The sequence below is a fragment of the Anastrepha obliqua genome, chromosome 3 (assembly GCF_027943255.1).
Source record: "Anastrepha obliqua isolate idAnaObli1 chromosome 3, idAnaObli1_1.0, whole genome shotgun sequence".
Lineage (NCBI taxonomy): Eukaryota > Metazoa > Arthropoda > Insecta > Diptera > Tephritidae > Anastrepha > Anastrepha obliqua.
In genome coordinates, this window is record NC_072894.1 from 73,537,346 (window position 1) to 73,556,291 (window position 18,946).

An 18,946-nucleotide genomic window follows, 5' to 3' on the forward strand; every position below is an offset into this window, starting at 1 on the left:
TCATTATTGTAAATAGCACATGTTCGAGCAAACGAGCGTTGGCGTACAATGTACGCTGTAAATTGCGTTTCGTATTTGAAAGGATTAGTTGGTTTCAGCAATGTTTCCTATTTACATTATTTTCTTTCGTGTTTTATTATAAGTTTTAAGAAAAAAAAAAACAAATATGAAAATATAGTGGTTTTGCTTTAAAATTTTGCTTTTTTTTTTGCTTTGCTATCGTTAGTTACAAGCAAAAACTCATGCGGGATCATACGTGTTCAAACCGGCTCATTTGGCTCTATAGCCCTTTTATTCTTGCTCAAAAAAATGAATGTATAGCCGAACGAGCAAATACCCGAAACGGCTGCTATGAAGACGATTGGTGATAACATCGGAGAGCTAAAACGCAGCACATGATTTGATTGAGCTGAAATAAACAATGGCAATAACTTATTTGAACAAGTTCGATCGTTTGAACGCAAAGGCCTGTTTTTTTGTTCAAGCGAAGCGTATGAATGTTTTACACTGAGCCGGTGCAGTTCTCTGGAATAGAGATAGCGAGCGGGGAAATGGCGAATGGAAGAGGCCTTATATTTCAATGCTTACTTTCAAATAGGAAGCTTTTTGAAAACAATGGAATTATATAAAATTTTGAGCGATATGGGAGGCTCTTGTCTTTCATGTGTATCAACGGCTGCCGTAGCCGAATGATCGGTGCGTGACTAGTAGGGGTGGGACTATTCGAATAAAAATTATTCGAATAATAAAATCTTTTATTCGAGAGGTATTCGTAATTCGAATAATATTTATTCGAATTTTTTATTCGTTTATTCGAATAATGCTATTCGAATAGTTCATTATTCGAATACCTTACTATTCGAATACCTCACTATTCGAATAGTTTACTATTCGAATACCTCACTATTCGAATACCTTACTATTCGAATTACTTACTATTCGAATACCTCACTATTCGAATACCTTACTATTTGAATACTTCACTATTCGAATATTTTTGGTAAATATTTACTTAGATAAGCGGACTACTAATCGGTTTCTGTACAAGCGCATGTACCTATGTATGCAAATTCAAAAACCACGAAAAGGCTTATATTAACACGTTCCCTGTCCCAATACAAAAATGCAAAATTGACCGTCAAGTCCAACAGGGTTTTTTGAAAAATTTGTTTTTTTGCAGTCATAGGATAGCTTTAGTAATAATAATAACTAAACAAAAAAACGGATGCAGGGTATTTCTACCTGAAACACATATGGTCCATTTTTGCTTCTGCATGTTCATGAAACACATGTGGTTCAGGGAACTTTTTCTATGCTGACACACATATGGCTCAGGAACGTATCAGTGCTTATCAGGCGCACGTTTACTGAACCATATGTGGCTAAGCGTACAGGGAACGTGTTAAATGAAAATACTACCTACTTTTTATTGTGTCGGCGCTTTGTTTTTGTTTCATATTTTGGTAAATATTTACCGCTAATCTAAGGACTACTCTTGCTTGAGGCATGAAATTATTTTCTTTTAGGTTTTTTGCTTTTCGCAGTACTATTATATGCACATACATACATATACCCATATACTCTACCTGCTACTGACTGACCTAAGCCCGATAAACGAGTGCAGACAGTCCTACGACCATGCATACGCTTAGGTAACTGGCGATGAGAATTATATATGTATGTATATGGACATTTCAGGCAATAAACTGCATGTGACACTGAAATACTTAATCTATTTCAGACTTCTTTTTAAGAGAAATAAAAAATATATATTTTATTATCGAATTAAAAAAAATTGTTTACTTTAAAAGGAAGAGCGTTAGCAAAAGCATACGTACATAAATACTTCAAAAACCATTTACTATGATAATTATTTATCACAAATAGTGTCTTATAACTAAATATACAAAGAAATATCTACCTACTATTGACCACTCAGCAGGGTAGGTACATGTACATATACATATGTACATATGTCATGTATGTATCTGTTGTTGTTGTCATGTATCTGTTGTACACACATTAGCAACAAAAAGTAAGTGATATTTTTATTTAATTTCTTCTATTGCGTAATTTTTTGAAATTACATACATACATAGATACATACACACATGCATTTGCGCATCAATCCAATTTCAAAGCAATCTGCATGTGTACATAAATAAGTACATATATAATTCTATCCTATTATTGGCCTTGAATAACTTCTAAATCTGTAGATTAAGCAAAAGAAGATTTTAAGGCTCCATATTTATCGTTTGAGAGAAAACCATTATTTCGATCCGTTACCGAGAATGTTAAAACCGATGCGGACATAGAAAATGTGAAATCATATTTCTCCATAGAATTTATATGGGAAATTGAAAAGTGCGGTGCGGGCCACCCTAATATTAATATTAAGGCGTCTAAACACAAGAATTGTTACGAGGGAAAACCAAATATTTTTTTAGAAACGCTCTGATGTTTTTATGCACATTTAGTTATGCACATACATATAAGTATGTATACCTGTCGATGTTTTATCAAGAACAATACCAAAGAAATATTATCATATTAGCTAATTGAAACATGAAGCGGTCAAATCAAAAAATCACAATGTTCAAAATTCGAGAAAAACTGATTAGCACCATGAGAAGGGCCAATGTAATTTTTATATTTTTAAAAGCATTTTCTCCCTGATATAAATGAATATATAGTGAGGTATTCGAATAGTAAGGTATTCGAATAGTGAGGTATTCGAATAGTGAGGTATTCGAATAGTAAGGTATTCGAATAGTGAGGTATTCGAATAGTAAGGTATTCGAATAGTAAGGTATTCGAATAGTAAGGTATTCGAATAGTGAGGTATTCGAATAGTAAACTATTCGAATAGTGAGGTATTCGAATAGTAAGGTATTCGAATAATGAACTATTCGAATTATTTGAAACGAATAGTATTATTCGTTTTATTCGAATAATGTTTATTCGAATATTATTCGAAAATAATCCCACCCCTAGTGACTAGCATTCGGAAGTGCACCGGCTGTAGAAGATGTAACTTCCTTTTGAAATCAGAGCGAAATGCGTCAAATAAGGTTTATCTTATATATGCAAAAGTTATATATGTCTATAGTTTTCTATTTTAATTATAATTGAGGAAATAATCATTCGATTTGCGAAGTTAACAAAATTCGTGTACAAATTTTGGAAGCCGTGAATTGTCACCACGTTCTCAAAATATTTGAATTAACCAATTTTTCGAAAATTACAGAGTTGCTTTCGGCATTTAGATTCTAATATAAACAGTTTTTAGAATTTAGTTACACTGAGGTGTGGATAAACAAGGGGGAAAAGTAAATAAAATTATTAAACAATGTATAAATATTTACTATTTTCCAAATACATCTACATCTCGTAGTTGAGACTTTTGAAACTTAACTATGTACAAAGCGGATAAATGTATGTACACATAATAAAGGAGAAATATTTTGCGAAGAAGTAGCCACACTAAGCGTAGAAGTAACTTCTTTGGCCTCACCAATGCTTAGTAGCGGCTCAATGCATAAGAAACAGAATAAGAATCACTTTATAAAATCATAAAACTTCAAATAATTTTAATAAAAAAACAAATAAATTCGGTTCGGACCGAATTTCATTTAGCCACGCACATTTTAGTAAAACTTAATTTTTGCAGGCTGTTCATTTTGGAAGACAATCAGTCAGCCAAGTCAATGAGAGTTTTAGCATATACTTAACATATTAAAAAGGGAACATTTCTCCAATCTCAATAATGTCGGTCCTAAATGACGTGGGAAGCAATATGAGTATCATATTTGTCTAAGTTTTATTTAGTCATTGACTAGATACACCCATTTCTTCAAAGTCTTTCTCATTTTAGGTTTATCATTTCTACCAAACCTGAATAACTTGGCTTTATTTAGAACAGTTTTCTTGCCATTACTTGGGAAATGGGCGTGGTTATTGACCGATTTCCTCCATTTTCAAGCCTAACCTACCTTGGACAAAGCGTACCCGAGCTTCATTGAAATATGGTATATTAATTTCTACTTGAGTACATGATTGACTTTTCTGATCATTTTAAGCATTTTGGTATATATGTATGTACTATATATGTTCATATCTATCTCGATTCCTTTATGTTGTTACATAAACCTTTATGTAAAAAATTGTGCATAAGCGTGCAGGTATAATAACAAAAAAGTTATTAAGCAAAATTTATTATTTTTCATTACTGCGTTTTTTCAATACTAGATGTTAAAAATAATGAAACTCTTTCACAAATAACAGAAGAATGTTCCTAACTTCCTTTACTAGGTACACGATTCAGAAATCTAATCCAAAATTTTTCATAAAAATGTAAAAGTACATTTGAGGTACTAACCTCATATTTTTTTGAGAATATACTCGTATCGCCAAACTAATTTTAATGTTAATGCAAAAGTTATAATTTAATACTTATTGATAATTATTTTCCATTTTAATCTAGCGTTGAAAGTCGAAGCAAAACCCAAGCTCCGAGCTCACAAACTTCACAAAAAGCCATAATCTAAACATAGCGCGTTATGGAAAATAAAAGCATGGACGGAGCGAGCCTTAAACAGAATTTGAAAACGTGAATAGAGGTGGTAAAAGAGTATAATTGTATAACAATGGGACATTATAGAGGGTGCAACAAAATTACCATATAAAAATTAAAAAAACAAAAAACAGACTCCTAGCGCCAAAATGTGGATTCTATGTATGTAAGTGAAATATTTGAGAATAAGTAATTTTTTTCTAATACTTACAATTATACTTATATACTGTTAAATTTCTTATAACAGGACACTCACTATCCGATAATCCGAGATGTCCGATTCTTCTCTTCTTAATTGGCGCGATAACCGTTTACGCGATTTTGGCTGAGTTTAACAAAGCGCGCCAGTAGTTTCTTTCTCATGCTAACCGGCGCCAGTTGGACGCACCAAGTGAAGCCAAGTCCTACTCCATCTAATCTTTCTAACGCAGAGGAGATCTTCCTCTTCCGCTGCTATATTACAACCATGCGGTACCAGCATCGAATACTTTCAGAGCCGTAGCGTTTGTATCCATTCGGAAAACATGAGATGTCCGATTATGGGGGGTTATATTGATCAGAAAGTTTTTAAGTACTTATATATAGCGATTTTTAAGGTTATTTAAAATATTTTTATCCCCTTTCTGCAAAGGTAGTCAAATATTTAATAATGGTAAGATATATATATGTAAAAACTGCAAAGGTCCCTATGCAAATTGAATTATACTCAAGCAGACAAACAATAAAATAGGCGCTCAGTTATTCGAAACTTATTTTACGTAACTTAACTTAACTTAATATTCTCCCAAACACTTTGCATGGAAAGTTATGTTAGTTAAAGCATAACTTAACTTATGAAACTTAGGTTAGGTTAGGAGTCGACATAAACTGTAGGTCCATTTGTGGAACAACATCAAGACGCACACCACACATAGAAGGAGGAGCTCGGCCAAACACCCAATAAAGGCTGTAAGAGCCAATTATACAAGATGAAGTAAAAAATAAACAAGACTGAGCTAAAATAGAAACGACAGGAGCTTTGTTCTTATTTATTCAAAATAGTCCCCTCTGGCCTCAACACACTTTTTTGTGCGATCTAAAAGCTTTTCGAAAGAGTGTTTCAGGTCATTGACCGGAATGTCTTTCAGGATGTCGGTACAAGCCTTTTGGATGACCTCTACAGTCTCTCAAAACGTTTTTATTTCATGGCCAATTGCAATTTTCTGAATAGGTACAAGTCACAGGGAGCTGTATCAGGTGAATACGGTGAGTGATTCATGGTTAAAATGCGATTGCAAAAAATCAGTCACAAGAGTGGAAATAGTGGTTCGATGAGATGGTGCATTATCTCGCAATAAGCGCCAGCTTCTTCTTTCGCGGCATCCAAGGCGAATCGATGAAAGCGATGCAACAATCGCTCAAAACTCAGAAGATACAAGATAGAAAATCGCATTGACGGTTTGGCCCGTTGGCATGAACTCCTTGTGGACAATTTCCTCGGAATCGTAAAAACAAATGAGCATCGACTTGGTTTTTGACTTCTCGAAACGCGTTTTTTTGGGTGGTGGCTCGTCTGGGGTCTTCCATTCGACACTTTCACGCTTAGTTTAACGTTCATGTTGGAAACACCAAGCTTCATCACCAGTTACAATGTTGTAAAAGAAGTTCCCGTCTTTTCTCGCCTCTTTAATGAGGTCTTTCGAATGTTGAATTCTAAGCAATTTTTGGTTCTCAGTTAACTTGTGCGGAATGAAACATGAAACGTGCACAGACCTTTCGTAAGCCCAAATGATCAGTTAAAATGCAATAAATCGAGATAATTAACTCCGATTTTATCAATTTCAACGATGATTTCGTTTCATTTTTGATAAATTTACAAACAATTTTGATGGAGTTTTCGGTGATTACTGATTTTGGGCGGCCGTATGTTCATTGTCATTTATGTTCTCACAACCATCTCTGAAACGTGTAAACCACTCATGAACTCTGGCACGAGATAGATAATCATTGCCATAAACTTTTTTCATCAATTCACATGTTTCGGTAAACGTTTTACCGATTTTAAAACAAAATTTGATATTAGCTCTTTGTTCGAAACTCATTTTTGTACCGATAACTCAAACATACTGACACTTCAGAGGCAACAACTTCGCTTCCACTGAACCGTATGTGACCAATCTTTCACTGAAAGGCAAGTAGGGGTGTAACTTCCAACGCACTAACTTATTAAAAAGATGGCGCCAGTCTTGTTTATTTTGGACTTCACCTTGTATACTTTATATGTATGTTCTCGGTAGATGGCTGTAGTGATCGATATCTCCTAAAGTATCGGAAAAACAATTTAAAGTTTATTCTCGTTGTTAAGGGGATATTTCACACTAAAAATTATTTTGCTGTTTGCAATGGAAGTATACAAAGATAAAATTCGTTTTTTCTTTGATAAAGACGAAAATACAAGTCAGGCCGCTGAAATTGTGAATCGTGTTTATTTTGCCGATACTGTAACAGCTAATTAAGTGCAATTTCGGTTTAGTCGATTCCGTTCAGGCATTTTTGATGTTAAAGCAAATGTCGTTAAAATCACAGAAATAATCGAAGTTGATCGGCCCGGGAGCTAAAGATCTACCTTAAAACAGTTTTAAACCATTTGCGCAAAAAGTTTACGCAAAAATACTGGATTTCATTTCCCCTAACTGATATAACTACATATATTATATATTTTTATATTTTTCATATTTTGTTGGCAACAAGTTTGATTTTCGATTTCGCCATTCTCTATATGTCAGATCTAAATGCATTCACTCATATCGTTTTTCATTTTTGTTTTGCCAATAAAAGACCAAATATATATATAAAAAGCGTTTTTCAATAGGTGCGCTTCAACTTTTTTCCGATAGGGAGGGCGAACGACGCAATATTTTTTATTTTTCGCTTGTCATTTGTAAACTTCATTAGTATACATTTCATCATGGAACGCTACACACTTGAGCAACGATTGCAAATCGTGCAAATTTTTTATGAAAATAATCGTTCTGTTGCTGCTACTTTAATCCAGATTTTTTCCAAAAAATCATCTGCAGTGATGAAGCTCACTTTTGGCTCAATGGCTTTGTCAACAAGCAAAATATGCGTTACTGGGCAGAAAGCACACGTGATTCATGAGGCACCGTTGCATCCCGAAAAAATCAATGTTTGGTGCGGTTTACATGCCGGCGGCGTAATTGGCCCATATTTTTTCGTTGACGAGAACGATCGCCACGTTACTATGAATGGAAATCGATACCGCGACATGATGAACGATTATTTTTGGCCGCAATTGAATGGTATGGACTTAGACGACATGTGGTTTCAACAGGACGGGGCCACAAGCCACACAGCACACGCTACAATTGATTTTTGAAGAGTAAGTTCGATGAGCGCATTATTTCCAGAAATGGACCGGTCGTATGGCCGCCGCGCTCGTGTGATTTGACGCCTCTAGACTATTATGGTCAGAGCGAAAATTGAACGCGAAATTGCTGGAATTTCGGCCGATTTATGCAAAAGAGTGGTCGAAAATTGGGTTCAACGATTGGACTTCGTAAAACGTGCACGCGGTGATCATGCAAAAGAAATCGAATTTCATACTTAAATGTATATGTTCAAACTCGATAATAAAAAAAAAATTAGTTAAAAAAGTCAAACCGTTTGTGTTTTATTCAAAAAAAAAGTTGAAGCGCTCTTACTGAAAAACGGTTTATATACATATATGCTGTGATATTTATTTCATACTTACTAGTGAGAAATCCTTTTCAGTGCTTAAGCTTGAATTTTCATTTATTAAATAATTTATTATTACACGTGTTCAGATACATAAATGCAGCAACTTCAGTTTTCCTACTTAATTCTTAAGCTACATACTCCTACATTCATAGTTGTTTTTGTTTGTCTGTAAAAATAAACACTCGCATACATATCTATTTATGTATTATGCATATACCCAAAATAAGAGTGCTTATCCAAAAATATGTAAGTGAATTAACATTAATTTAAGTAATTAGTATTCTTAATTGTTTTTATATAGAATTGCTAGTTCGATATGGAGCTACAAAAGCTAAAGCATATACATATGTTTGTAAGTACCTAGTGAATACGTTATTAACTTAAGAATAATTAAATTAGGAGATAAGTAGTCAATAAATAGTCAATTCTAAAAATATTAATTTGTGGGTATATATTTTTTCACTGATATACTGTTACATGAAGACATAACCACTTTTCTTAATTAATAAAAATAATGTCTATATACAGGCTGGTACATCGAGAGATAGGAATTTGAGCTTTCGATTTTTGGCTTTGACAGCTGAAATAACATACATGATATATCAGAAATTTATTATTTTATGACATTTATAAAATGAGGCGATTTTCGCTTATGACGAACGCGATTTGACTTCATCAGACTACTTTCTTGTTGATAGGAAGGGCAAAGCCAGCCGTGAAAGCCTCTTGAATAAAATTGTCTTCTACATATGTAAATTTGGTGGCAAAGTTATTCTTCCAATAAAAAAAAATGCCATGATAAACATTTATACGTTTCTTATTTATAGCTGAATTAAATTAAATTCCAAACGCTAGAGGGGCCAACCTGTAGGTAAGTATGCATATATATATATATATGTATGTATATATACGAACTGTAAAGTGTTTTGTTTAAGAATTTTAATCCTTTTCAAAAATATTCTCATTTGCTAACTTATGTATGTGAAAATTCTACATCGCCGATAACGTAGTAAGTTATTATAACTCTTAATTCTTTTTATTTGAAGTTTTCCAAATATAATTAGTAGTACAACTTCAATCAAAGCAAATTTTGTTAAGAAAATTTAGGAATAAAAAACTATGTCAAATGAAACTTTAGATGAAATTGACAAATTATAAATCATTTGCATGTACATGCTCTGCTAAAAAAATATCCGATTTATTTTTTTTAACTGAGCATATTTTCTACCAACATAAATACGCAAATTGAAGAATTTTTAATAAAAAATATGAATTCAAACAATATAATAAATAAGAATACAATACTTCTCAAATATTTGTTTTAATTCAATAGATTAAACGAAGAATTAAAAAGTTTTAAGAGCTGGCATATGCCTTTGTAGCCATATTTTACTTGGAATGCTTTAAATAATTATGAATTTGAAATCTCAAATCCATAAAAATTTATATTTTCTCTTTGAAAAGTTTTGTAGTGTAAAATGAATCAAAGTGAATGGCAAAAAGTCGACGAATCACCACTGCCATATGTCAAAAGCAAAGCGCCTTTCGTAGGGTGACAATACCAAGAGATGTCTACTAAAATATAGACAGTTTCAAGAAAAATCAAGGTGTTGACCTGGTATTTTTTTTTTTTAATTTTTTTAAAACGTAAAAAAAATATCGTTGTGTGATTTTCGCCACGCACTTCGATATTGCATACAATGATATGTCTACATATGTACGTATGTACGAACACATTTATTTTAGCTCTCAATATCATTATTTCAAACTCATTTTATAATTAATTAAATTTATGGTTATGTCTATATGTAAACACAAATATCGCACACATCTAAATATGTTTGTATATTTATAACTATTTTACATCTAAATACATTAATAACTGTAAAATTTCAACAGAGAAAACTTGTTGAATTCGATGCATAATAATTTAATAGCAAAAATGGGCATTCGTAGCAAAAACATATGTATGTAAACATATGCAAGTAGTAAATGTTATTTTCTTTGACGCACTCATCCATTTATATCCGAGACAATTTTAAACAAAAACTACATCGAAAATTCAATATGCTATGTAGTAACTAGAGACTACTACGAGTATAAACAGAAAATCGATGCCAATTACAATTCGTTAATTAAAAAAGCTAATTTTCCTAATCAAGCTAAAGTGTCCAAATAGCTCTTATTTATGCATACAAATGTCCATTTTAAATAATTTAGTGTGTATGTATGTACCAGTATATCAGATTTTAACATAATTTATGGATGTATTTGGTTCCGGCATTAAACTATGGTATCATATTTGGCTCCTGCGCTGCCCCCGTTGAGTATTTCGGTTTGCAAACACATCCGCTCTCAACCAGCACGTAGTCCTGACCAGTCAATGTGACTGGACCCAGTGGTATTACCAGAAACAGGTAGGGTACATAAGTTTGAGTGCATTCGCCGCGTACAACGTCACATTCGCCCGATCTAAAGACGCAGAGTAAATTATAAATTATTTGTATATATATAAATATGCATGTATATACGTATAATTATGTGTTATCGACCGCCGATACTTAAATATTAAATTCTGTAGATAATTTCGTCACGAAAGGAAATGGAAAGGTGGGGCTTAACTCTAACCCCTACGAATATAGGAATTTTTTATTTTGCTTTGTAAATAAAGTTATCAGTCAGAAAACAATTTCTGTATTATTTTTTTTTTAATCACACAGTTAAACAAAAAACAAAACAAAATGCAAAAACTTCCAAACAAAAATTAAATTTTTGTTTATAAAAAAACACTTAAATTGGGGAAAAATATGTTTTCCAATGTGCAATTTATTGCTAAAATCAAAGTGTTAGAATATAATTGTTTTCACAACTGTTTGATTTATTGTACTTGTATCGGGTGCTTTAGATAATTTCATGGTATTTATTTTTTGAATCTGTCAGCGGCGGTGACGAGTTACATGGTCCATTCGATTAGTAAATTTTTGAGTACTTTTTCCAATAAATCTGACTGTATGGCATCAATGGTGGCTTGAATATAGCAATAAATCCATTGTTAAGTGCGCTCTACGGCAACTTGCACCATCCATTGTTAGAATTAAATGTTTTCGATGTTTAGCTGATGAATTTTCAGAAACAAAGCTCGGGAGCCAATATTTCTGGAGTTTCTTAGTGGACGTCATTTAGAGCTTGCTAAGGATATATCAGAAGGCCTGAATTCGAAATAACCCCACATAACTACATACGTGTACGAAAAGCAAAAATACGGTGTGCCGATCTTCACCGAATGTGGCTCTAGTCTGAAGTTAAACTTTTCCCTATTTCTCCTCTTGATTTATGAAAAGTTAATAGCCATATAAAATTACATGTTAAAATATCTTTGGCATGATTAAGGTAGCATCAAGCTCACAGAAAAAATTCTTTAGACGAATAACGAATCAACTTTCTAATACTGCATGGTACTAATTAAAAAATGCCAAACAAGCAATAAATGTTGAAAATAATAAATTAAAATTACAAAATTAAGCAATTTGGCATTAAAATGCATATTGCTCTGCTTATATGTGAAGCAACAACAGTTTAGCGCTGTTCATATGTCATTTTTCCTATTCGCTTAGCTCACAAGCGACATGCATAGGCCAGTGCTACGAAGTATAAGTAGGGTCTTTTTTTTATTATAGTTTACAAGCTTTCAGGTTGGATGTTTTAAAAACAACAGAATAGAACATAACAGTTTATAAAAACGAAAATATGTAGAACTGCCAAGTTCTATGCAACGTTGAATTGCTCAAAAGCAGAGTTAAAGTGATGGTTAATAATATTAATACTTACTCGCAAACCTCGAACACTACTTGTTGTAACAGATCAGGGAATTTTTGAACAATAGTAACTGGCTGTCCAGATGTCAAACTAACTCCATACATTGGTGCTGTTGTATTGTATCGTGTTTTACACAGGCGAGATGGTGTTTCTCTGCATTGGCCGATCGGCCCATTTGTTAATGAACGTCCTGCATTAATCGAGGATTTATTAAAAAATGTGTCTAGTTCGCTGACGTAAAACTACTCACCAAAACGACTACTGGCAGGGAAGTCATTGTTTACTTCATCGTAGGCTCGTAGTAAAGCACTCTTCGTTATCGTAGGATCCAGAGTTGTCGGAAATTTGCTTTGACGGCCCCGTCTTGAACTGCCGTTCCAGTTCGAAAAAGTGCGTGCTACAGCCGCACTGTGAGAAGAAATACATGGAATACAAAACATAATGCGTTATTAAAATTTAAAGAAATTTATCATTTATATATTAAGAGCTATACTAGTAATTGAATTTGGACTAAAGAAAAATTAATGAATATTAAAATACCAGGCGTAAGAATTACAAATTTGTTTGTATTTTTTACCTCGGATAGGGTGTATTGTTCGGCCCGAGACAGTCGGGTGAATCCGTGAGTGCATCACCGGATAAATACTTCAATCCCGTACTTCCACTACATTTTTCAACCTTTTCACTACTAAAAGCAGGCCAAAGAGCAGCTGCCGAAATCTGCATATTCAAAGTGATGATAACAATGGCCAATGTTAACTGGAAGAAAATAATATATAATATTATATTAAAAAATAAAAAAACATTGGCGTTTTAGTTAATTAACAATTGAAAACTTGGCAAAGTCACTTTTAATCATTTCCTCTTCGCCTATCTAATCGGCCTTGGCTACTATGAAGAAGATAGATGTACTTCTGAGTTCTTTTAACTCGTTTTAAATATAAGAAAATAATTTTAACACCGAAAACTTATTTGAAAATAGGAGTAGGTTTTATAAGTTCCGTTACAGTAAATCCCAGAAATACTAGTCTTCATTCTTTGCGTAAAATTTTTGCGCAAATGGTTTAAAACTCTTTTATGGTCGATCTTTAGCTTCTAGGCGATGCTACGATTACCAACATGCCGGTCAACTTCGATTATTTCTGTGATTTATTGACATTTTCGGCATTACCGACATTTTCTTTAACATCAAAAATACCTCAACGGAAAGGACGAAACCAAAATTGCAGGTAATTAGTTTTTACAGTATACGCAACATGAACACCATTCACAATTTCAGCGGCTTTGCATTCTGGCTTGTATTTTCGCCTTTAACAAAGAAAAATTGTAAAATGTACCGAATTTTATCTTTGTTGACTTCCATGGTTAACACCCTGTAACTCACAACTGGATGGTATAAACAAAAAACAGCTAAAGAATTTTTTTAGTGTGAAATGCCACCTTGACAACGAACAGCACAGACTAACGGCCTTAATTAACCTTTATGGATGTGTTGAAATTGTAAAAATTGGGGAAAAGTTACTTTTTATGGGATATCATCATATTCTGTCACATAATTTCTGTTAAAAGCTATTGGCCCATATTTTCAAACATGTTCGAGATGAAATATTTTCTGCAATATTGTGGCAGCTTTTAAGCTGAGTAACAACAAAAAGCTATCAATAAAGTAGCAGGGTCACAATATTGCTATAATTATTGAGCACGACGATTTAATTATTTCTTTTCTTCAGAAAAAATAAAAGTAAAAGTTGCCAACTGAAACTTAATTCAGTTTTTTGTGGAAGAGTTGGCAGAAGAAGCCGTAAATGTTATGCCATTCAGCTTTATTGACACTTTTTGTACTAAGTTGGCAACTCTGCAATAATATCGAGCTCCAAATAATAAGTTTGTAGTCCAAGGGAAGTGTCCGCCTAATGGAGGTATTCGTTAAGGGAGGTTACACTGTATATATGTATACTTATGTCGTATGTACATGATGGAAAGAATAATGAGACGGCGCCTATCGTGGTGCGGTTACTTTGCGCTCAGCGAATTTGACAATGAGTTACGTGGTTTTAGATCCAGTATGGCCAGATTACCATTTTCGTAACTTGATTTAGCATTTTTTGTTATTTAGTCTCGGAGTTTTAGTTTTCTTCATGACATTTTTCTAGCCTGTTCTAATTAAAAGTAATGTTATTGTTTGTAAAATATAAATTTTTTAAAAATTAATGGTCTATGAATAAGTTCGTGCGGTTTTTTTCGAAATTTGAATTTCGGATCATTCCCATGGCTTTTAAACGTTTGGAAATGATTGATTGATCAACTCCCAAAGTTTTTGCAACCTCTTCTTGCGTTTGAGCCGGATCTTGATCGAGCAATTCCTCCAATTCGGTATCCATGAACTTTGGCGGCGCGGCCAAAATCACCACTTTTAAAGCGTGCAAACCACTTCTGGCACGTTCGCTCAGCTAGAGCATGCTCACCATAAACTTCCACCAAGATACGATGACTTTCGGCTGCTTTTTTCTTCATATTAAAGAATTCCCCGCAAAAACACATTATTTGGCACGAAATTCGACATTTTCAAGTGTGGTAAAAATATTGTTGTTTACGCTTCAAATAAAAAACTTATACTGACGTTTGTGCCTTACGACAGTAGCTCTCCAATGAATGTTTGGAAATGTGGATCGATGGAATAATAATCAAGTTACGCCATCTGTTGTAAAACCGCACGATAGTTCAATAATTCACTCAGTTTTATTTAGCTTTACTTTTTTTAATATCTGGTAGCATTGCCCCCGATTGCAGTTGTTGTTGGTGTTCTTCTGCTTTCAGCAGTCAAATCTCTCTCTCGCTATTGCAGTGTTGCCTAGCTTTAGATATAAAAACGCACTAAATGCCCATTTAAAGAAAATAAAATACCAAATTTTTATTGAATTACTTAAAGAACTTTGTATGCGTGACAAGTTGTCCTTATAATGTGCGTTTTTTTTTAAATAAATGTTTTATGCTTATGTACAATTTAATTTATGAGTTTTTTTTTGTTAAGCGAGACTCTTTTGTTAAGAGAACGACTTTTTTGTATATTTGAGGTTATGTAACTAGATAAAGTACTCTTTTTGCAAAAATGGCAGTATGGTTTCTTTAGTATTTTCTGGTATTTTGTGGCTTATTTTTACAACGAATACATCTCTTGATGCCCTATGTCCCACTATTTGATGGCCGGAAGAAACGATTACACCTCTATGGTTTTAATTCGCATTTAGTAAGTTCAAACGCTTTTTAAAATGTGTAAAAAGGTTTTCAATCTTAAGAAAAGTTGAGAGAAGAAGATTTAATATTCTTACATAACCTTAAATGGAGCCAAAAATTAAATTTGCTCTTTCAAATTATCAAATTTTATAAGAATCAAAAAAATTTCATTAGCACTAAAATCTTCTCAGAGTGACCTTTTTTAACGTTTTTTGTTTAATAATATAGTTTTTTTTTACTCCTAGTTTCGGTAGCTTTAAATTAAAAAAAAAAGAAACAAACACGAAACTTCAAAATTTTCGCATTTTGGGTAAAAACGCACTAAATTCATTGCGAAGAGCAAATGGTTGGCAGCACTGCACAACTCGGAAAAACGTGACGTTGTGAGAAAGATATAAGATTGAATACTGCAATATTTATTTATTTTTTACTTAAAATGTTTATACATTGACTAGTGCAAAAATATTGAATTTTGATTCTTTAACTGTTTAACTGAGTAAAAGAGGTGGCAGAAAATTATGTTGTTTCATGTATAAGTCATATGTGCTTATAAATATATAGTCATATTCTTCGTTTACTCCAAAGAGAAACTTTAACGTCCCATAAGTTCGCATCTTCACCTACTTATGTATACCCTCCTTGACATTTATAGAATATAAAAAATATTTTATTAACTTATCGTGTTGTTTTTTTATAACAGCATCAACATTCCCCCTAAAAGTATGCGGAATACTGCTGGAGTGGCAGTCCTTGGATATAAATCTGGATCATTATGGTAGATCCGACTGCCATGGAGCGATTAACGATTAAATTATCGTATAAGTTGGGCCCGTTGCTACGATTGTTACCAAATCAATCTCAAATACCTATTGATTATGAATTTAGTCTGAAATGCAAAGAAACCCAAGAAGCAACGATTTAAAAATGGTTTATTTCACCTACCATTAGCGTGCATAATATACCTATACATATACACATACATTTGTTAATATTGTAAAATAAATGACAAAGAAAAGGCTTGTCGACAAAGTATCGAAAATTACAAAATTGTCTAAATCTTATGTGTATCTTGTTTACTGAAATATTAAAAAAAATCGAGTGATTTTTAAATTCACTTTCATTTGCCACATTTTTATGTTCTTGTAGAGTTGTTATTGTGTTTTACGACAGCTAGTTTCATTATATTTTATATTATTTTGTTTTGTTTTTTTTCGTTTATGATTTCATCGTCTTAGAAATAGTTGGTGTGAAAGTTTAACTGCGAAGTATATTTTTATATATGCAAACACACTTACATATTTATAACACATACACGTACATATGCATACTTTTAAGTACTTTAATGTAAAGCACTATGTGAACTTGTTTGCGATTTTTCGATTATTTATGGCAATCAATTTAAAACTTATTTAACTCCAAGTTAGCGAGTGTATAAGCTCATCCACTTTCACTACATACTTCCTATTTTAGAAGTTGTTAATTACGAATTTATGCGATTATATGTATATATGTACTTATGTGTGTTGAGTGTATAATTCAATTTGATTGAGGTGAAACCAGTTCATTAACATCCCTACATTCCCTTTTAAGAATAAACACGGAGAAATCAAAATTTTGGAAATTGGGAATACGATAGATATGTGCATATGAGTATCGAGTAATGATAATCAAAATAAATTTACTATCAGCGGCAATTCGATCATTGGCACGACACTAGTAAACATGTACGAGTATTTGTCGTATGTCGTTCCACTAACCTCTATAGACTTGAAATGTCGATAGAATGCAAATGATACGATAATAGTCTATATGTAGAAATTTGTACACACAAACACACATACATATATGATACAGTGGCATGTAATTGGTATGTAGTATGCCTGGGCATTCCAATACAACGAAAGACTCAAGTGACAAACTTTCTTTTCTTCTCAAAACGTTCGCAGCTACATAGTAGCCGTCATTCATTACTTTTGATTTTTTTTTGTGTTCCATTTTCTCTCACCTGTGCTATGCATATTCACTAAAATAATGAAGGGAAAAACTCATTAATTGCCAAATTTGCTTGAATAGTTTGTAATTTCGAGTTTCATTTGTCATGGGAAAACGAAAGTGAAATTCTGTTATTCAATTCTTTACATAGCAGTGCCTTAATGCTGAAGACGATCAGGTTTGCTGTCTGTTACATTTGTCCATAAAACTGCCCATTTATATTGCAGTAAAAATGCTATATAGCATAGCCTGTTCGAGCGTCCGTCCGTGTCTATATGATTTATTGTAGTGCACTAATGTATGTATGTCTATATGACTTAATGGCATGCCGTGTGAATCACTCTCGCCAACACCCGGCACTTTCATCTCGATGGCTACTGCGTGACTCATAACTCGCTATTTTTTCGATACCTCTATTTTACTTTTTGTTGCTATTGTACAAGTACATACATACTGGTATGTTTTTTAGCTCGATTAAAATGTGAACGGTATTTTATGCAATGCTCTTCATATTTTATAAGAAAATACGGAACTTGTTTGTATGTGTGTAGGTATTTATTATGTACGCATGTATTAGCGTTATGATTGAAATATATGTGAACATATGAATGCGTCTGCATGTAGCCATGCATTTGCGCATACTCATGCATAAACATACCAAGGCACAGCTAATGACTTGGCATGTAAAGACCCTACAGAGAAGGGCAATGACATTTGTTGCCATTGAATGAACGTGTCCAGAAGAAATTGTTATTCTTTATTTTGTTTTGATAAACGTTTTCAACCAAGTTTTTAAGTATTAGTTTTTTATACCTTTACGTATGTACGTGTGTATGTATGTGCTATATGGAGTTTTCGTTGCTGCTGAAGCTCTCTGATGACGACTTTCTACTGCCCCTAATCGTCAGCAGTAGTGTAATTATCTATTATGAATTTACGTATTACTATATAAATGGTTAAAATTTATTAAAATTATGCAATTCTAATTGTTAATGATAATCACTAGCAGCAAAGATGAAAAAAGAAAAATACACCTGGATACTTAATAAAATAAAAAGCAATACGAAACCTAAAATAACTTCTATATGCGTGACAACAAAACTTTTTGTTTATGGTAAAATGATACAACTATTGAACAACTTTTCAAAGTTAGTGTATAGCTGCAAAAGTTTATGATAATTGTTTTAGTGCTTAAAATTAACGTGGCAGGTTGTTCAGGATCGTCCCTGTATATATATATATATCGCTTGAGCGGTATTTTTTCCACCCAGAAGCATGAAATTGTTTTGAAAATAACAAAAGCAGCGTCACTCTTAGTACAATAACTTACGAACTAATGAATAGAATATCATAAAATTTTATTAACATAAATTTGAATAATAACTTAAAAAGAGGTGAATGCAATAAAACTAGTGCCATCTATGTTTTAGACCCTGGACTATTCAACACATGTGATACATTCTTAAGTTATTATATTCTGCGTTTGTTCGGTCCAAATTAAATTACGCTGCTTGTATTTGGAGACCTTTTCATGCAGTTGAGAGGGTCCAAAAATTGTTGTGTGTTTCGCACTCTATTCACTCAATT

The 18,946-nt window shown here is 32.9% G+C and overlaps 1 protein-coding gene across 2 annotated transcripts in view; it reads right to left on the bottom strand.

Annotated features, from left to right (window-relative positions):
• Nucleotides 1-9,686: 9,686 nt before the first annotated feature.
• Nucleotides 9,687-18,946, bottom strand: part of LOC129241545 (uncharacterized) — a 32,839-nt gene continuing 23,579 nt past the window's right edge. For both annotated transcript variants that reach the window (XM_054877939.1, XM_054877938.1), the window contains exons 2-5: nt 12,711-12,892; nt 12,384-12,541; nt 12,146-12,323; nt 9,687-10,789 (exon numbers count right to left, since the gene is read on the bottom strand). In XM_054877939.1, the coding sequence (XP_054733914.1) occupies nt 10,606-10,789; nt 12,146-12,323; nt 12,384-12,541; nt 12,711-12,859 (669 nt within the window). In that variant the 5' untranslated portion in view covers nt 12,860-12,892 and the 3' untranslated portion in view covers nt 9,687-10,605. The remainder of the gene's footprint in view (nt 10,790-12,145; nt 12,324-12,383; nt 12,542-12,710; nt 12,893-18,946) is intronic.